General features: G+C 46.8%; 1 protein-coding gene across 1 annotated transcript in view; it reads left to right on the forward strand.

Annotated features, from left to right (window-relative positions):
* EXOC4 (exocyst complex component 4) overlaps window positions 1-18,527 on the forward strand; it is a 289,405-nt gene that overhangs the window by 247,290 nt on the left and 23,588 nt on the right. The window contains exons 14-17 of the mRNA XM_005530978.3: window positions 1,165-1,343; window positions 14,890-15,031; window positions 16,771-16,949; window positions 18,191-18,350. Coding sequence (XP_005531035.1) covers window positions 1,165-1,343; window positions 14,890-15,031; window positions 16,771-16,949; window positions 18,191-18,350 — 660 coding nt within the window. The remainder of the gene's footprint in view (window positions 1-1,164; window positions 1,344-14,889; window positions 15,032-16,770; window positions 16,950-18,190; window positions 18,351-18,527) is intronic.

Raw genomic sequence — 18,527 nt, forward strand, 5'->3', positions numbered from 1 at the left:
ATCTCCAGTTTCATTAATCCTACAAATGATTGTTAATCTCAAAAAGTTCTTTTTAAGTAAGGCTATTTTTGGTTTTTTTGCCTTTAATTAATCCAACTGAGCAATTTAAAACCATTTCAGGATTGGGGAATTTTTTTGCTTTGTTTTTTTTTCCTCAAGTGCCAGTGAATTCCCACAAATCTGGGGATAAAATCTGGCAAGAAAACTGCTCAGACTGACCAGAAAGTGCCAATGTCGGGGTGATTTTGCTGCTCTCCTTGGAGCTCTTCTGCTCAGCGGTGCTTCTTCATGGTGAGCTCAGAAAAGAGCTGATGGCAGGACGTGGAGATTTGCAGAGTTGGATGGAAGTGGAATTCAAATTCCCAACAAAAGAGCAGTTAATGATGGAAAAAGTGTGCTGAGGAACAGGGGAAATGTGCCTCACTTTGAGCCTGGCAGTGAATCCACCCGGGTTCAGCTGGGAGCTCTTGGAATTGGATGTAGGAGCTGTGTCCTGATTTTTTTCCATTCTACTGATGCCCAAAAGGTCATGTGGAGTCTCCTCTTTTACCTGCAAAATGAGAATATTTGATATGGGAATACTCCTGGGAAGCAACCAAACATTCTTCTTCATGGAGACAAGGATTGGGAAATCTAAACCTGGATGGAAAATATTTTTTCCAGCTTTTTTGGGTTAAACACATTTCTCTTGGTCATTATTTTTCACCAGGTGGGATCGCTTTGGCAGTCAAATAATTAATGATATTCAAATAATTTATCTGTCATGATCAGCCACTGGGGTTTCACCAGGAACTTGTTTAAATGGATGTGGGGAAAAAAAAGTCAATCGGGGATTGGAAGAGCTGATTTCCAGGGAAAGATGGAAAAGTGTTATTTATGGAAATCCCAGGGAGACACGGGAAGCGCCTGCAAGGTGTGAATTCCCTGTGGGGTGAGGAGGGGTGGGAGTTTGGAACTCTGAGGAGTGAGGTGGGATTCCAGGATTGCAAATGCAAGGAGAAGGATGGGAGAGATCTCCCTGGGTTTTTTCTCTGGAATTCCCTCAGAAAACATCCCTGGGATGGTCCCGCAAGGGCTGGGTTGAGCTTCCCTGAGGTGTAACTGAGGCCTCCTCCTGCTGTCCCTGATTCCACGTTCCTGAGGGGACTTTGCTTTCCATTCCAGGGCTGCTTTTGGCAAAGAATCCGAAGTTCTGATTGGGAATTTGGGAGACAAACTGATCCCGCAGCAGGAGATCCTGCGGGACGTCAGCGACCTCAAGGCCTTGGCCAACCTGCACGAGAGCCTGGAGTGGCTGGCAGGACGCACCAAGGCAGCTTTCTCCAGCCTCTCAGCATCCCAGAGTGAGTAATTTCCATGGGAAACCTCTGCCTGGGGATGGGAACGGCAGAAATACTGGATTTTAGCAGGAATGAGCACCTTTTGTTCCCGCTTTCCAAGGAGGTTTATGTCAGAGGAAAGCAGAGAGCGAAGCGGATTCGTCTCTTTGTTCCTCATGGGGGCACCATGGGAGGGCCCCAGGAATATCACTTCCAACTTGGAAAAGTCTTTCAGCCCTGGAGCTTCCCAGCAGTGCCTGCTGATGGCATTCCCAGGAGCAGGAAGCAGTGCCAGGCAGGTTTCACCCGCTCCAGAGCATCAAAGCATCACCAGGCCACTGAGTATTTAAAAAGAGACCTGTGTTAGAAATCCCAAGGGCAACTGGAATATTTAAAAGATGTGGTTAGAAATTCCAGGAGCAATTAGAGGGGATTTAATGAGGAATATCCCCCTGGGTGTGTCTCTGATGTCACCCTGGGTGAAGTGAGGTGCCAGGAGGGCAGAGCCAGGAGAGCCCAGCGCTGCTCCTGCCTGCCAGGGGCCATTTCATTCTCCTGGGACTCAGCTCTCACTCCTTCCCTCAGGAACAGGGATTTCTGGCTGGCTGGAAAGGGCTGGGGATGTGATGAGTGTGGTTTCTCTCCTCACTGCGGTCGGTGGTGCCTGCTCAGAGGCCCATCCACAAAAAGCTTGGCATGGGCTGACCTCAGCTCTGCTGCTTCCCAGAGAAACCTCTCCACTGCCATTAATTCATGAGGAGTCACCCACAGCTCTGTCACCATCTCAGCCCAGGACCAGAGGTTGGGTCTCACCTGCCAAGATTCCCAAAATTCGATATTTTCCAGATATTAAAGGGCACGAGCTTGACTTTCAGGCCTTGGAGAGGACATTCCATGCAGTGGTGAATAAACATAAAAGCACAAAATATAATATTTCACTTGGCAGCATCCTCCTGACAATAAAAGTTCACCTTCCTTTGTAATAACTTCATCCTCAAATGTCTCTCACCCTGGTGAGGTGGCCTTTGTCTTGGTTTGAGCTCTTCCTCCTGCCCAGGATCCCTGGAATTAAACCCTGTGTGTTTTACAAATACTGAACATCCCCTGCTGTCTCAGGGTGTGCAAGGAAACATCTGAGGAGCTGGAAAAGCAAAAGCATGGAATAAAAATTCCACAGAGCTCGAGGGGATCCTGGGACTCAGGGGAACGTGGTGAGGATAGAAGGGATTTCTGCAGTTTGGTTTGGAAATTGGGAGCAGAATCCTGGAGATGCCCAGGACTGTGGGCAGCTGAGCTCTCCTGGGAGTTGGGAATTGAAAATCAGCTCAGACTTTTTTTTTTTTTTTTTTAATTCATGAGGGAAATTTGCTGGTGCTGAATAAAGTCACAGTGTTTTATGTCCTTTAAATCATTGTCCCTTGGCAGCAGAGCCTCTCTGGGTGACTGAAATCCATCCTATGGCTTCTAATTCTGCTCTAGAGCAGGACTTTAAACCCCTCACTCAGCTTTCCATGATCAGATCCTTTGGATCCAGAAGGATAATTAAGGTTATACAATCAGTTAACAATTAAAACCCTAATTACTCCAGGTAGCTTTAATTTTCATGTAACCCAGACCTTGACTTCTCAATACCTGGGTGACAACACTTGCTCTGTTCTCGCTTTAGAGGAGTCTAAACAAATAACAAAATTAAACAAAACCCAGTGGGAAATGCTATCAAAGTTCAGTAGCCAAATATTTATTTAGTTACTAGGAGAGTTGGAGGATTTATGTTCTAACAGTCAGAGCTGTTAAAATAAAACATCATTTATAATTCCAGGTCTGGTTGAAACTCAGGTTTTTTAATAAATCAATATTTTCCACATATTAAAGGGCACAACTTTCAGGCCTCGGAGAGGACGTTCCACGCAGTGGTGAATAAACATAAAAGCACAAAATGTAATATTTCACTTGGCAGCATCCTCCTGACAATAAAAATTCATCTTCCTTTGTAATAACTTCATCCTAAAATGTCTGTACACAAATGCCAGGAGTGTCTGGAGCAAGGGGAAGAAGGGGCACTGGTAGGAAGTGACAGAGGCTGTCCTGACCTCGTGCTTATAAATGAACTTTTCATCCTTTTATTGTTTCTCTTTTCTGCCCCAACAACTTGAGATTCAATCCTGGTCCCACTGAGGGCATCACCCAAGTGTTCAGTGAGTGATCAGGACCTGAATTTTTGGTGTAACTCCAGAAATTCCCGAATGCCAGCAAGCCCATGAGTGGAGGTGGTGGCCCTGGGGGAAGGCAGCGGTTTTTCCTTGGATGCAAACAGGGAATTTACAGGCACAGCTCTGAACACCCAGAAAGCACAAGATGGAGCTGGGCAAGTCTGATTTTGGGAAAACTTAAAAAGAGGCCCTGACCCTGCTGGTGGCTTTGGGGTGAGGCTGTCAAAGTCCCCTTCCCAGAGATAAAAATTCAATAATCTTTGGCTGCGGACGTGCCACAATTATCCCTCATTTAAACCCAGCCGTGCTAATGGAGAGTTTTATCACGCTGGGCAACCTCTGCACTGTTCATTATTTGGTGTTTGCTGAGCTGATGGCTCTTCCATGGCTCTGCCGTTATCTGCTCCCCTTCAGAATTGGATTTTGTGTTTCCCGAACCAGTCAGATATGACAAAGTCATTTCCTTCTGCTCTTGTCTTTTGAGGGAATAAAAACTCCTTTTTAACAATAACCATTTAAGGATTAAAGTTGCTGGCAGAAGGTGAATTTGCTGAGGAAGTCGAGTCAATTTTAAAGGGGTTTCATAGGAAAATGGAAGTCGGGTTTCCCCTCCTCATCTTCTGTGCTTTGTCAGCTGCAGACAGAGCACACCCTCAACCTTTTCCTTTGTGGAGCTTCTGAGATTCCCTGAATATTTTAGAGAAGGAATAATTATGAGCCATGAAGGAGCTGGGACAACCTTTTTGATGATTTTTAACGTTTTTAAGACCATTGTTTGCTGTGTGTAGGGAGGAGGATGAAGATGAGCTGTTGGCTTCTGGAGTTGGAGCTGCCTTTTAAATTCAGCTGTTCTTGGCATCTTGTGGCTTCGGATTGTTGTGACCACCAGGGAATGACTGAAAGGCTTAAACTCGGAGTTTGGAATTGCTTTGTCATGGAATTAAATGGTTTGGGTGGGAAGGGACCTCAGAGCCCATCCAGGGCCACCCCATCCATGGGCAGGGACACCTCCCACCGTCCCAGGGTGCTCCAAGCCCCGATGTCCAACCCAGCCTTGGACATTCCAGGGATCCAGGGGCAGCCACAGCTGCTCTGGGAATTCCAGCCCAGCCAGGAATTCCTTCCCCAGATCCCATCCATCCCTGCCCTCTGGCAGTGGGAAGCCATTCCCTGTGTCCTGTCCCTCCAGGCCTTGTCCCCAGTCCCTCTCCAGCTCTCCTGGAGCCCCTCCAGGCTCTGAGCTCTCCTCCATCTCAGATAAAACAGAATTGTCTTTCTTTTCCAGAAGGTTTCTTGGAATTAAACTTTTTGCATTTGTACCGTGTGTCCATGGCTGCCACAGCTCAGCAGCTGCTCTTCCCTCAGCCCCTTTGTGTGGAGAAATCTTTATTTGCTCCGTGTGTCGTGTTCACCTTCTGTGTGTGGGCCTTGTCTGGGTCATCCCTGATGAAGAGCAGCATTTGAATGCATTTGCAGTTCTAACTGGAAAAAAAACCACCAGCCTGAGGAGGGACCTCCTCACAAAGAGAAAATCTCTTCAGGAGCAGATCCTGAGGCCATTTGGCCTCTTCACTGCTTTGTCTCATGTCCTCAGCTGATATTTTCTCCCGTTCACCCCAAATTCTGAGGGGGTGTGGAAGATGTTTTCACTTTTTGCTCTGCAGTGCTTCCCCACAGTCCCAGTTTGGGTGAGCTACAACTTCATTCAAAAGCAGGGGAGGAAAAATTGAGGTTCGCTACAGCTTTTTCCTAAAATCCTGAGTTTCTCTGCCACTACCTGGCTTTATTAATGATAACACTGAGCATTTGCATCTCATTTTCCAGCCATGGATCTCTCAGAATGCTTTTCCAAGCTCACTGAGGGCCATTAGAGCATCAAGACCATCCTGGGCCACTTTGCTCCGAGAGGATCATCAGCCTCTCCTTTGCTTCCCTGAGCCTGGAATGGCCTTTGATGGCGGAGAGGGAGCATCCTGCCCCACTCCGGGAATGATGACTTTAAAATGGACACTGGAACCCTTTCTGCCACAGGGAGCTGTCATTTAAAGTCACTTTAAGGCCCCTCCAGAGCGGTGCAGAGGGGTTTCAGCACAAATGGAAATCAGGCCCGGCGTGGAGGGGAAATTGCTGCCTCTCATTTCTCAGCCAGGCCACCCAGCAGTGCTGAGCTCAGGCAGGGCTTTGTGTTTAACCCACTAATGGACTGAATTCAGCTCTTAAATGGGGCTCTATTTCTCTCAAGCTGCAGCTGATTTTTTATTTTTTTTTCCCCTGTCACTGAACTTGTAGCACATCTTGCTGTATTGATTGCTCATGGGGAATAGATTTTTTTTTTTAGGATATATTAATAGAGAACCTTATTTAAAAGCCAGATTAAAGATGACCAGCATGGGCCTGCCATGGGGCAGGCGAAGGACTTTGAGAATGCTGTGGCTTTGTTATTGAAACAAAAGTAAATTTCTGTCTAAACCAGAAAAAGCTGCACATTTCCACCAAATGCAAACCATCTGCCATTAAATTAATAAGGTAAATCTTGAGTGCTTTATTTGGTGAATATCTACTGCTTCAATATGACTTAATCTAAATGACAGCTTTTTATTTAAGCTTCATAAATAGCCTTATTTTCCAATATTTCCTCTTTCCCACTGCCTGAGTGGTTGGGGCTCTTCTGGAAGAGCACAAATCCTGGCCAGCTGCCCCACCTCCTTTTTGTGGCCATCCCAACCTGCTGTGCCCCCATGGATGCTTTAATTCCTGGCTGCAGGAATTAACCCGGCCTGGGAGCTGCTGGTGCTGGACAAAGTCACTCAGATCTTGTTGGTTCTGAGGAGAAGCAGAGGAAAAGAAGGAAAAACTCTTCCTGGACATTTTATCTGCTTGGCCTCATGTCCACAGATGTTTCTGTCCATCCCAGAGCTCAGCCTGTTCCTGCTCTGGGATGCTCAGAGATTCCCAATGTTCTCCTCAGGCTGCTCCAAACCACACAGCGAGCTTGGGGTGGTGTTTAATGGAGGAATGAGGTCCCTGCCTGGTTCTCCTGGGTTTCCCAGGTGGGAATGCCCTTGAGCAAGGACAGGGAGCTCCGCAAGCCTCACCCAGAGTGAAACAGGATCTGCCAAGTCCAAACCAAACCAGGGGTGATCAAGTAATTAATTATTATTTAATTTTTATTATTTTATTATTTATTATTAGTTATTGGTTTAGCATTATTATTTTAGTATCGATTATTATTTTATTAATAATTATTATAATTATTAATTAATGCTAATTAATCACCATTTATAGCTTTGGTAGAACTACAAATGGACTCGGACTTTGCAAAGCTGCTGCAAACATCTGGGAGAGCTTCCAGCACATTCCAGGGCCTAAAGGGGCTCCAGGAGAGCTGGAGAGGGACTGGGGACAAGGCCTGGAGGGACAGGACACAGGGAATGGCTTCCACTGCCAGAGGGCAGGGATGGATGGGATCTGGGGAAGGAATTCCTGGCTGGGCTGGAATTCCCAGAGCAGCTGTGGCTGCCCCTGGATCCCTGGAATGTCCAAGGCCAGGTTGGACATCGGGGCTTGGAGTAACCTGGGACAGTGGGAGGTGTCCCATGGGATTGGAAGGTCCCTTCCAACCCAAACCATTCCAGGATTCTAAAGGCAAGAGCTGAGCAGAGCAGGCAGAGAACAAGAATCCAGCTGCATCCCTCTAGGCTGAGTTGACTTCTGGAGGACTAAAACCATGGAGAAATTGGGATAGCAAAGTGTTAAAACACCTTCAAGACCATCAGGGAACTTTACAGAGAAAAAATGCCTGGTTTGATTCAACTGAGCATGAGGATTATTTTGGTTTATTTTTGAATTTTGGCACGAAAATTTCATACCTTAAAAATGGCTCCGCTTTGCTGGAGCTCGGGGATGGAAACCACACAGTCACCAGTCACCTAAAAACTCCTGGTTTTCCATTAAAGTGATCTCCCGGTGCCTTCCAGAGCTTTTTTTTTCAACTTCTGGAATGTCTGCAGTGAAGCTTTTCCCATGGATTGCAGCATTCCCCAGCCTCAGCGCTTTCCATCAAGTATTTAATGGGATGAGGAAAGGAGACTTTGTTTCCCTACCCTGGCTGCTCATTTATGGGTTGTTGTGGGAGACAACACCGGGAATCTGTGCCGGGATCGATCGGGTGCCCTGGGGTCAGCACTTAACTCACCATCATCATTACGCTAATTACTCTCATTCCGTCTTTCCTTCCTCCCACCCACCAGCCCTAAACGCAGGGGATTGTCATGTAAATAAGTGACCTAATTAGCAAAGCTTTCAAACTGTTTTACAGCCAGGATCCCGCGTGCGTAATGCCAGGAAATCGGGGTTTTATGGGAATGGCTCCAAGGAGCCTGCTGGCCAGTCCAGTTGGTTCATCCCTTTAAAGTCCTTTTATCTCTTCCCGGAGAAAATCATTTCCTGATGGCAAAGATGGAGAGCAGAAAGTCCTCCCTGCTCCTCCTCGGAGTGACAGAGGTGACACCTTGCCCTGCTCTGGAAGGGGAAAAAGAATTGTCAAAATTATGGGGTGGGGACTCAAAATCCCAGCCAGGGTTTGAGGATACCGTTGGGTCACTCTGATCTCACCAGCACTTAAATTCCTCTGGGATTTGGGGGAATGGCTCTTAAATAACCAGGAATTGTGGAGAAATCGGGCTGAGTCTGATCATCCTGGTGCTTGTCCCTTTTTCTTTCCCACTCTTCACCCCGGATTTGAAAACTCTTCATCATTCCCATGGATGTTCCCATTCCCACCTTCCTCTGGATTCCCTTGGGCAAAGTTTTTTCATTCTTTGCCTTCCAGGCCTGTGGGCTGCTCCTCTTGCTTTGCAAACCAATCTGTTAAACAAACAGCCCACAGAAAATCCCACTTTTATCTGTAATTGTCAGAAAAATGATTGCTCAGGATCTGTTTCACTGTATTTATTTTTATTTTTTACTGAATGTATTTCATATATAAATACTGAATGTATTTATTTTCATTATACTTTTACTCTTGGGCATCAGCACCATGACTGACTTCGGGAATTTTATTCCTTTCTCTTCCACTAAGCCAAACAGACTGGGAGATTTAAGGTTCTTTTGCAAATCCATCCCTCTCAGACCCAGAGAAATCCTGCAGGGAGGTTTTGAGGGTGTTTTTTTGGGAAGGTGCAGCTCTGGATTCTGGAGGACTCTGAGGAGAAGTTGGGGTGAGTTTTTTGTTTTCTGTAGGTTGATGGAAGTGTCTCCATTGACCTGTGATCTTCCTGTTTTAAAGGAAAATTCGGTGAAGCACATTGGGAAACACCAAACAGGAAAAAAAAAAAATAAAAATCCTTCCCAGAACTCAGAAGAAGCTGAAAGGACTTTAAAAAATCAAGTCACTTCTGAGATAATAGAATTCAGCCCAGGAAATAATAATTCTGAGAAGGGCAAGTTCTGGGAAAGTTACATCATAAATGACTGAAAACAGAAAAAAATTAACACAGAGGACTTTTCCCAGCTGAGGGGCACTGGAACAGCAAATCCTGAACTTTTTAGGGAATCCTATACTGCAATCAACTCTTCCTAATTCTATGTTAGGATCCTGCTCTTAATTCTCCCTTCACAATTTTGCTTCCTTCAGTGAAAAAAACCCCAATTTTTTAGTGAAAAACACCTGATCTTTGGAGGATTTTTTATGAACCAATTGTTTTTGGGTGATTTTCAAGCTTTTTCCAGTGTTTAAAGAAAAGTGTGGATCAACCAAACCTTCCAGGAGTTGTAGGATGGAGCTCAAACCTCCCCACACACTTATGTTGTCCCTCTATTTTATTTAAGAGATTCCTCTCCCCCCCTCCAAATAATCCTTTTTTTTTATTATTTTTCCCAAAGCTGCATCTTTGCAGAAAAACAGAAAACAAACCACTTTTTTTTGGAGGAATTATTGCCTTTTTTAAAGCGCTAATTTCCTGGGGAAATTTATGGCCGGCAGCAGAGGAGCTCCGCAGGCAGCGCTAACGAGACAATTCATTAAGGGCCGAGTGTACACACGCCGTAAAAAACATTAATTCCCCAAATGAAAAACTAATAGAGTGTTTAGGCTGCTCTTTATCACCGGTGACAGTCTGGGCTCTGCTCATCATTAGTGTTTACCCAGCTGATGGGGGCTGCAGCTCTTCCTTCCCACCTCTAAAAGGTCGGGATGCTTTTTTCCCAGCTTTGTCCCTTCTCCCACACTTGGATTTTAAGGACACAGAGGCCTCGGGATGAAATTCTCTGTGCCAGCCCTTCTCTTTTGTCTTTTTGCTTTTCTTTCTCTCTTGCTTTTTTTTTTTTTTTTATTTTTCCTTGCAGCTCTTCCCTGTCAGAACCTCGAGATTTACAAGGGGAAATCCCTTCCTTAAGGTTCCTCCACCACAGCCCTGATTTTTCTCTGAGAAAACAGGACTCATTCGTGGGAATTTGCTTGGAGATTTATTAATGAGCAGCTCTCCCTGAGCTCGTTGCCTCTTCAGTTCTGTTTGTCCTACAAGAGTAACTTTGTCCTGTTGGCACCAGTGAGTGTCCTTGCTGTTAATCCCAGTAAAAGCTGAATTCCCAGTAAAATGCTGGGAATTTAGGCAATTTAGACAGCTGAGATCCCAAATCCAGGTGTGAGGTGCCAGATATGCTGAAGGTTGGACTGATGGCCTTTAAAGTTCCCTTCCATCATTCTTGGTTCCATTTCCAAAATCCATTCCATGATCTTGGAAGCCTTGGGGGAAATCGTTCCTTCGAGTGTTTTATTTCCCTGGATTTAAACCCTACAAAAGAGAACAATTTTGGTAAAAAGCAGCAATATCTGGGTGAATATTTGAAATATTTGTTCATATCTAAGAGGCCCAAATATTCACACCTCAGAGAAGCAGAGGGAAGGTGTCAACCCCAAAATCCAGCTTTGCTTCCTGAATTCCCATCGCTCTGAAATGAATCCTGTGAACTGCGGGAGAATTAAAATCCAGTTCCAGCTTTCATGGCTCATTCCAGCCCTTTCCTAGAAAGCTGGAACTCCCAAATTTAGGAGAAGGCAGTGACTGATCTGTACCTTGGAGTCACCTTTTGGTGGGGCATGGTGACCTTGGTGACATTCCTGTCCCCTCACAAAGATTTCCTCACCAGCAGCACCTTCCCCTTGCTGGGTCCCAGAGGGACTGACCATAAGAAAAAACACAGAGGTGGCTTTTAAATTATGAAATATTAAAAAAGTACTAATTTTTTCATGCTTTTTTGGGTGTAGAAGTCAGATTTTTCCTAGCAGGAATTCTGCTGAAATAAGTCCTCGATGTTGGATCTGGTGTTCACACCCTACTCCTTTAAAAAACCATCACATCTCTAATTCTGCCCAGCTTCACCCAAAACTTTTTTCCTTTAAATACCAGATATTCTCCTTTATGAAGGTATTTCAGCAGTGATTTTGTGTCCTTGTGGCATCATCTCCTCGTGGTGCTAAAAGCTGTGGGAATGGGAGAGAGGGAGAACTGAGTCAGCTGGAATGGCAGTGATGGATAAAAACACATTATCCAGGTTTTACCTGCTGGGAACTCAAGCACAGAAAGTGGTGCTTGAGATCCCCAGGAAAGTCTCCAGCAGAGAGAATTAACCCTGACTCTCTAAAGGCTTAATCCAGCACCTACCCCATGACAAATTCTCTTTTTCCTTTTTTTTTTTTTTGGAGTTACCTCTTCTGGAGAGGAAGGGAGGAAGAAATTCAAATTTGAGGAGCTGCAAACTGGTCCTTAAATCCATCAGGAGTTTCTTGCTGCATCTCTCTTCCAAAGAAGAGGGATTTTTTCCCCCAGCAGAGCTGTAAAATGTCTCTGTGAGCCTTTCCTGTCCCCCATAAAGCAAATTACGGAATGCTATGCAAATCCTCAGCGTTTTGGGGGTTCCTTCCTCAGGCTCAGGGTGCAGAGTTTGTCTCCTTGGATCGATTTTGCTCCTTGTGCTGTTGAAGCACTCGGATCTGTTAGTGGTCACTCTGCTCAAACCTGAGCAGCTCCAGGGGTTTTGGTGAATATTCCAGAGGCTTGGCAATCTGCATCCATCGATTCATGAGGCACAGCCTGTCAGGAGGCGCCGCAGAGCGACTGAAATCCTGGGTGACAAAGCCTGTGATGAGTTTATTTTTCTCAGCTTTGCCGGAATGAAACGTTTCTTTTCCTCAGAAGGAGAGGACTGGGCTGTGATTTCAGCCAGGGAGGAGAAATCCCAAACAAAGCTGGGACTTTCATCCAGCAGCATGGAAAATTCACCTCGGGCAAATGAATCTGTGAATTAATTATCCAGTATGATAAAGGCCAGTGGAGCAGGACATTGGCCAGGGTGTTGTGGTGGCCAGGTGGGCTCATGTTCAGCTGGGTGGAGATGGGTTAGGAAGGAGAAGAAGAACTGGATGGCTGGTCTGTTTTTCCAGCATTCCAGATTATTTTTTTTCCCTTTTCCCAGCATTTTAGCAGTCTGAGATCCCTCCCCTTTTCAGAGTGTGGTGGGTCCACAGTCACAGGAAGGCTCAGCCTTTGCCCAAAGAACTGCCCAACTCCACAGCCAGCTCCAAATGGCATTTTTTACTCAAAGCCCTTTAATAATTTAGGCTCTGATTATTTTTTGCTGCTCCAGCTCATTTGTTGGCTTCATGCTGCCAAGAATGATGGAGTAAAACTATCTGGAGTGAGACTTAAAGGAATGGGATTTTCTCTTCTGGATGTCCAGAGAAGAAAGGAAAATTGATGGGCTCTGAAAGGCTTCCTTTAAAAGCAAAAACACACAGGAGAAATTCAGATTCACCCCCCCAAAAAAAATCTCACCTGAGCCTCCTCTCTGCCAGGGGGGGCTCTGAACACCCAGAAGGATTTCAGTGCTTTAAACGGAGCAGATTGTGCCCATCTCCCTCCTCCCCTTATCTCCACTGACAAATATAATTACAGCTTCACTTAAAGTGCTGCAAATGAATTGTGGAGAGGAGAAAAATGGTGTGTGCATCTCCCTGCAGCAGGAAGGAGCTGACTCCTGCTTTTCAGGTGATGGCTCCATCCATCTCCAGCACTTCCAGGGTGGCATCTCCGGAGAGAGCTGGCTCTGCTAAAGAGGGATGATTCCTGCACCAAGTGCATCTCCAGGAGGATAAAAAACTTCTCAAAATGTAGGATTTGGGGCTAAAAAAATAAAAAAAAAACATGTTTTTTTCCTGCATGGTAAAGGTGGGGTTTTCTGCTTTGTCCTGTCACCAGATAATTGTCCCTAGAGCTGACCCTGAGCTGAAGTCCTGCCACCCTCCGGTGTCACTTGGAGGACAAACAGCTCTCCCCAGGCGCCTCCTGAGAGTCCTGGGGTAATCTGGAATTAGGGGTTGTGTAAATAAGACCCTCACTCCTCGCTGGTAATTTAATTTTCTTTGTGGGACAGAGCTCAGTCAGCAGAGAGGGGCTGGCAGGAGTCTCAGGGGGGTGAATCCTCGTCATTCCCAGGCTGGATTGTCACCCTCATTTCCCTTTTTGTTCCTCTCACACACTCCAGGCCAGTTCATTATTTCCAGCAGTATTTGCCAGGCTGGGAATTTCTCAGTGTTCCTTGATTCAAAAAATGACTTCAAGAATTTTGCTGTGATCTCAGGAGTTGCTGAGAGAGGTTAATCCATGGAATTAATTCATGGAATGGGTTGGGTTGGAAGGGACCTCAGGGATCACCTCATTCCAACTCCTGCCATGGGCAGGGACATCTCCCACTGTCCCAGGCTGCTCCAAGCCCTGTCCAGCCTGGCCTTGGACACTTCCAGGGATCCCAGAGCTTCTCTGGGCATCAAAGGCCATCTACTTCCATGATTTCCACACATAATTGTACAGTTCAACTTGTCTGTTCAACTCTGCTTTGTTTTGCACAAAAAAAAAAATAAAAATTTGGGGTTTTTATCTCCTCACTATGATTTTTTAATCTTCTCAGACCGGATCATGTATTACATACACAAGTACATGTGTTTCATTTTAGGCTGATTATTTTTAGCGTTTAATCCAAAGTTTCACTCCCAAAACAGGGAGTACAAAAGTCACGTTTCCTTAAATCAGCATCACTCAAAAATGGAAGCTGATTGTCAGCAGCTTCTTGGGAATGCACAGATCCTTCCTGTGCAGGGTTGTGTTGGATCTGGGGAGGGTCTGGAGAAGCTGAGAGAGCTGGGAAAGCTTTCTCAGCCTGGAGAAAATCATTCCATGATTCAACAAAGAGATGGAGAACTCCGTGAGGGAAAGAATAATGTTACTATGTAAAGAAGCAAATACAAAACATCAATGAATGTTAAGCTGGAAATTTGATCCCAAACTTTACCTTCCCTGTTACAGAAGTGTTTTGAAAGAGGCAGCAAGGGTAGAAATCTTTTATATGGCACAGGAATCTCTATTTGAAGCCACGGGACACAGGGATTGGGGGAATGGGGCTTGGAGATCCAGGAGATCTCCTGGAAATCACGTTATTTAATTCAAGTAAGGGCAGCCTGATTTCAACCTCTGCTGACCACCCCAGGCAGGATCTCAGCTCCAAAGTGCTGCTGGCATGAGGCCTTGAACTCGGATATTTGGGATGCACTTCCTCAGATTAGGGTGGAGCGTGGGATAACAGAGGGTTCCTCTTGTCACGGAGCTGCTTCTGCAGGAGGGTCAGGGCCCAGGCCCTGGGGTAAAATGCAAGGGATGAAGTTATGGAGCTGGAGCTGCTCTGGTGGCTGGGATAAAATTCCAGGAGCTTTTCCAAGGAGTTCTCAGTGGGAAGGAAACAATCCATGAGCAGCTCCTGGGTGTTTGCTGTGGTTTAATTTGCTTTTTACTGCCACAAGGGATGAAGTTATGGAGCTAGACCTGCACTCATGGCTGGGATAAAATTCCAGGAGCTTTTTCAAGGAGTTCTCAGTGGGAAGGAAACGATCCATGAGCAGTTCATGGGTGTTTGCTGTGGTTTAATTGCTTTTTACTGCCCAGGAGCCGTGGTTAAGGAACAAAACCAAAAGAAGGGATGGGGACTCAGCTGAGGTTCATCGTGGTGACCAAAAAGGACCCTCTTACCTGTGGGTGCCTTGGCTCCCAAGCAGCTCCTCCCTCCCAGCAGAGCAAGATAAACACTCCTGGACTCTGCAGCCACAGGAATTCTCACCCCAGAGCAATCTCTTCCCAGGAAAATCAATCTGGTGGTTGATGAAACCCCTCAGATCCACTTGGGAATTCAGTCCACTGCAGGAACACTTTTTGTTCCTTGATCCACCCCTGAATCAGAGGTGGGATGGGAGCACGCAGGAGGCTCTGGATGGGATGGAGAATGTCCCAAATGTCACTCTTTTCTCTTGCCAGCCATGTCCCCAGGCCAGGACAGCCATGCCAGCCTGGAACACCTTCCTGCATCCGAGCAGATCCTGCAGAACCTGAGTGAGCTGGCCAGGTCCTTCCAGGAGATGGCTGATCGCTGCCTGCTGGTGCTGCACTTGGAAGTCAGGTAAAAAATCTGGGATTTGGGGGTGGAGGGGGATCTTGGGAGGCTGCAGGTGAAGATGACCTCCAGACCATACAGAGGAGACAAATAAACTTGTCCATGGCAACATCAAAGGTTAGTCCAAAAATGCCAGGTCACCAAATCATGGGTGGCCAAACGGGGGATGGAGGCAGGATACCGAAAGTGGAATTTATGAGGGAGGTTTGTATCTTAACTAAAAGAGAATTTAGGAAGAAATCCCTTAATGTGGGTGTGGTGAGGTCTTACCTGGAGTTTCCCAGAGAATCTGGGGCTGTCCCTGGATCCCTGGAAGTGTCCCAGGCCAGGTTGGATGGGGCTTGGAGCATCCTGGGATGGTGGAAGGTGTCCCTGGCCATGGCAGGGGTGGCACTGGATGATCTTGCAGGTCACTCCAACCCACCTACTCTGTGATTCCATGATTATGGTTCAGAGACCAGGAAAAATGTGATTTTCAGGGGCTTTGTGCTTCCAAAACAACACAATGGTGTTTTCATGGTCTAACAGGTGTCTCCACAGTTTGGTTGCTTTTTGGGGATTGCAAATAGGAGCTTCTCCTCCTACTTTTTCAAACAGGAACTGGGGGACCAGCTGGATTTTTTTCAAGGGCTGGATAATCTCTTTCTTCAGGCTTCCAGCTGCCCACCCCAGGGCTGGGAAGACATTTTTCCCTGGAGAACTGTTTAGGGCAGGTGTATTTTCATTGCTTCCCTTTGCTCTGAGGCATCAAATAGAAGGGGAGTGTCAGAGATTTGATGGATCATCAGTTTGTTCTTCGGTGACACATCCCAAGCCATGTCGCGTCCCCGCGTGCTCTGCTGGAGTCAGTGTGGAGCTCTGAAAAAATAATCCACATTAATTCCTGTCAGCACTCCTTCATCCTGCCATCCATCACCTGCTGGGCTTGGGAGGGTTTGAGGAAAAGGTGGTGGAAATACGGAAATGGAGCAGTTTTCCAGCTGGGCTGTAACAGGAGGTGATGCCTGAGGTAACCTGGACTCGTGGGACGGGTTTCTGGCCTCTCTGGCTTTTCGTCACACTTGGGTTAAGCAAAAATCCCTAAAATGGAATTCAGGGACAAACTCTGCTGTAATTTAGAGCAGAGCATTGCCCAGCTCCTCCAGTGCCTCCAACAGGAGCTGAGTTCGGAGCTGTGGATTCACCAAACCACGTCCCCATGTCCAAAGGGTGGAAGGGATTGAGGAGAGGTGCTGACATCAGGAAAATCCCAGCGGGGTGGGAGCTTCCCTGGATCCCTCACTCTGCATTTCCAGCCACCTGCAGTAACAGAGAGCAATCCCAGTCCCCCTGGTGCCTGTGTGTGAATATGTGAAATAGTGTGAAATGCTTGGGAATAGGCACAATTTTGGAATTTTAACAATCATTCCATGGACCCTGGCTCGCTGGTCCTGCCAGTTATCAATTTTTATGAGGTTTTCATGGAAGGAGTTCTTGTTGGAGGACTGATATTGTATGTGAAGATGGGGAATTTTTGGGAAGATTCATTGGGATGATGGTGATCAGATCTGTCACCAAGGATCTGTTGGATCCATCCCTGAAGGTGGGACAACAACAAGAGGAGGATGCCTTTAACACAGACATCACCACCCACCTCCTGAAGTTATTTTTTTACCAGCGTGAGGAAGGGGAAAAAACACTTTGTATCCCACAGATATTTTAAAATATTTAATTATTTTTTTTTGTTTCTCTCTTGTGCCTCACAGGGTTCACTGTTTCCACTACCTGATCCCTCTGGCCAAACAAGGGAATTACGCCATCGTGGCCAACGTGGAGAGCATGGACTACGACCCGCTGGTGGTGCGGCTCAACAAGGACATCAGCGCCATCGAGGAGGCCATGAGCGCCAGCCTGCAGCAGCACAAGTTCCAGTACATCTTTGAAGGTCGGGTGCTTCCCAATCCTTCCTCAATAAAGGGTTTTCCATTCTCATCCCAAAGCTCCACGGGATTCCTTTCGGGGATGAAGCAGACTGAGGTGGGGTTTGACCGGCTGGGAGAGCTGGGAATGTTCCCCTGGAGAAGGGAAGGATCCAGGGAGAGCTTCCAGAACATTCCAGGGCCTAAAGGAGCTCCAGGAGAGCTGGAGAGGGACTGGGGACAAGGCCTGGAGGGACAGGACACAGGGAATGGCTCCCACTGCCAGAGGACAGGGATGGATGGGATTTGGGGAAGGAATTCCTGGCTGGGCTGGAATTCCCAGAGCATCCCCTGGATCCCTGGAATGTCCAAGGCCAGGCTGGACATGGAGGCTTGGAGTAGCCTGGGACAGTGGGAGGTGTCCCTGCCATGGCAGGGGTGGCACTGGATGGGCTTTGAGGTCCCTTCCCACCTGAACCATCCTGGGATTCTGTGATTCCCTGTTTGTTCAAGAAGAGGGAAATGACTCCACACAGAGCCACGGGGACCATTCACATCCTGTTGAAGTTTAAATTCGTACCCAGGGTCCTCCTTAATCGCAGGCACCTCTTAAACCTGGGTCTGAGATTTACAGATGCCCCACACTGGCTCCCTGTACATGAATGAAATCCTTAATTCAGACTTTTAATTGGCCTCTGGGCTTGCCCAGAGCTGTGCAGTGTAAATCAGGCTGTGTTTCTGCTCTTTGTAATGTGACACGAGTGGGTGCATCGTTTTGGGGGTGCCTGTGTCCCTTAACCCCAGCTGTGTCCTTCTGACCTCCTTCAGACACAGGAAACTGTTCAGGACTGATCAGAGAGGGGTTGTGTGTCAGAGGCATCAAAATGCAGCTCATTCCTGCTCCTGGAGACTGAATTTTCCAGGGAGAACAGGGAAAACACCACCCTGGATAACAGATTAAAATCCTGTGGTTTTACAGGAGCTGCAGTGACCCATTGCTCTGCCCAGACAGGGAGAGGGACTGGATGGGACATTATGCAAAGCCTGATTAAAAATCAGTGGTTGTGATAACACAGCTCTGAGTTTTGGGGCACTTTTGTGTTTTTACTAAAGAGGTGGAAAGTCCTAAACTGCACCATGAAGATCACTGAGGGTTTCCAGGTAAAATCCAATTATCACTTGATCCAGCTGACATGCACCACTTAACAGTGCTAATTTTGGGGGTTTTACCACAAATTATTGGCACTAAATCCCTTCCCCTTTGCAGGTTTGGGCCACCTCATCTCCTGCATCCTCATCAACGGCGCCCACTACTTCAAGCGCATCAGTGAGTCCGGCATCAAGAAAATGTGCAGGAACATCTTCATCCTGCAGCAAAACCTGACCAACATCACCATGTCCCGCGAGGCTGACCTGGACTTCGCCAGGTGAGCACAAACCTCGGGCTCTGTCACTCTTCTGGTGCTCACAGGAGCAGAGGTGGCTTCTTCCAAAAGCCTCAGGTGGCCAGACGAGCGTCAAGTTCAACAAGCGGAGGTGGGGGTGGCAATTTTGGCTTTCCTTTGGTCACACAACATTCAGAGGGATGTGGGATCATAGAATTG

This window comes from Pseudopodoces humilis, chromosome 5 (genome assembly GCF_049639895.1).
Source record: "Pseudopodoces humilis isolate 2021_Gansu_Grassland_sample_001 chromosome 5, ASM4963989v1, whole genome shotgun sequence".
In the NCBI taxonomy this organism is placed as follows: Eukaryota; Metazoa; Chordata; class Aves; order Passeriformes; family Paridae; genus Pseudopodoces; species Pseudopodoces humilis.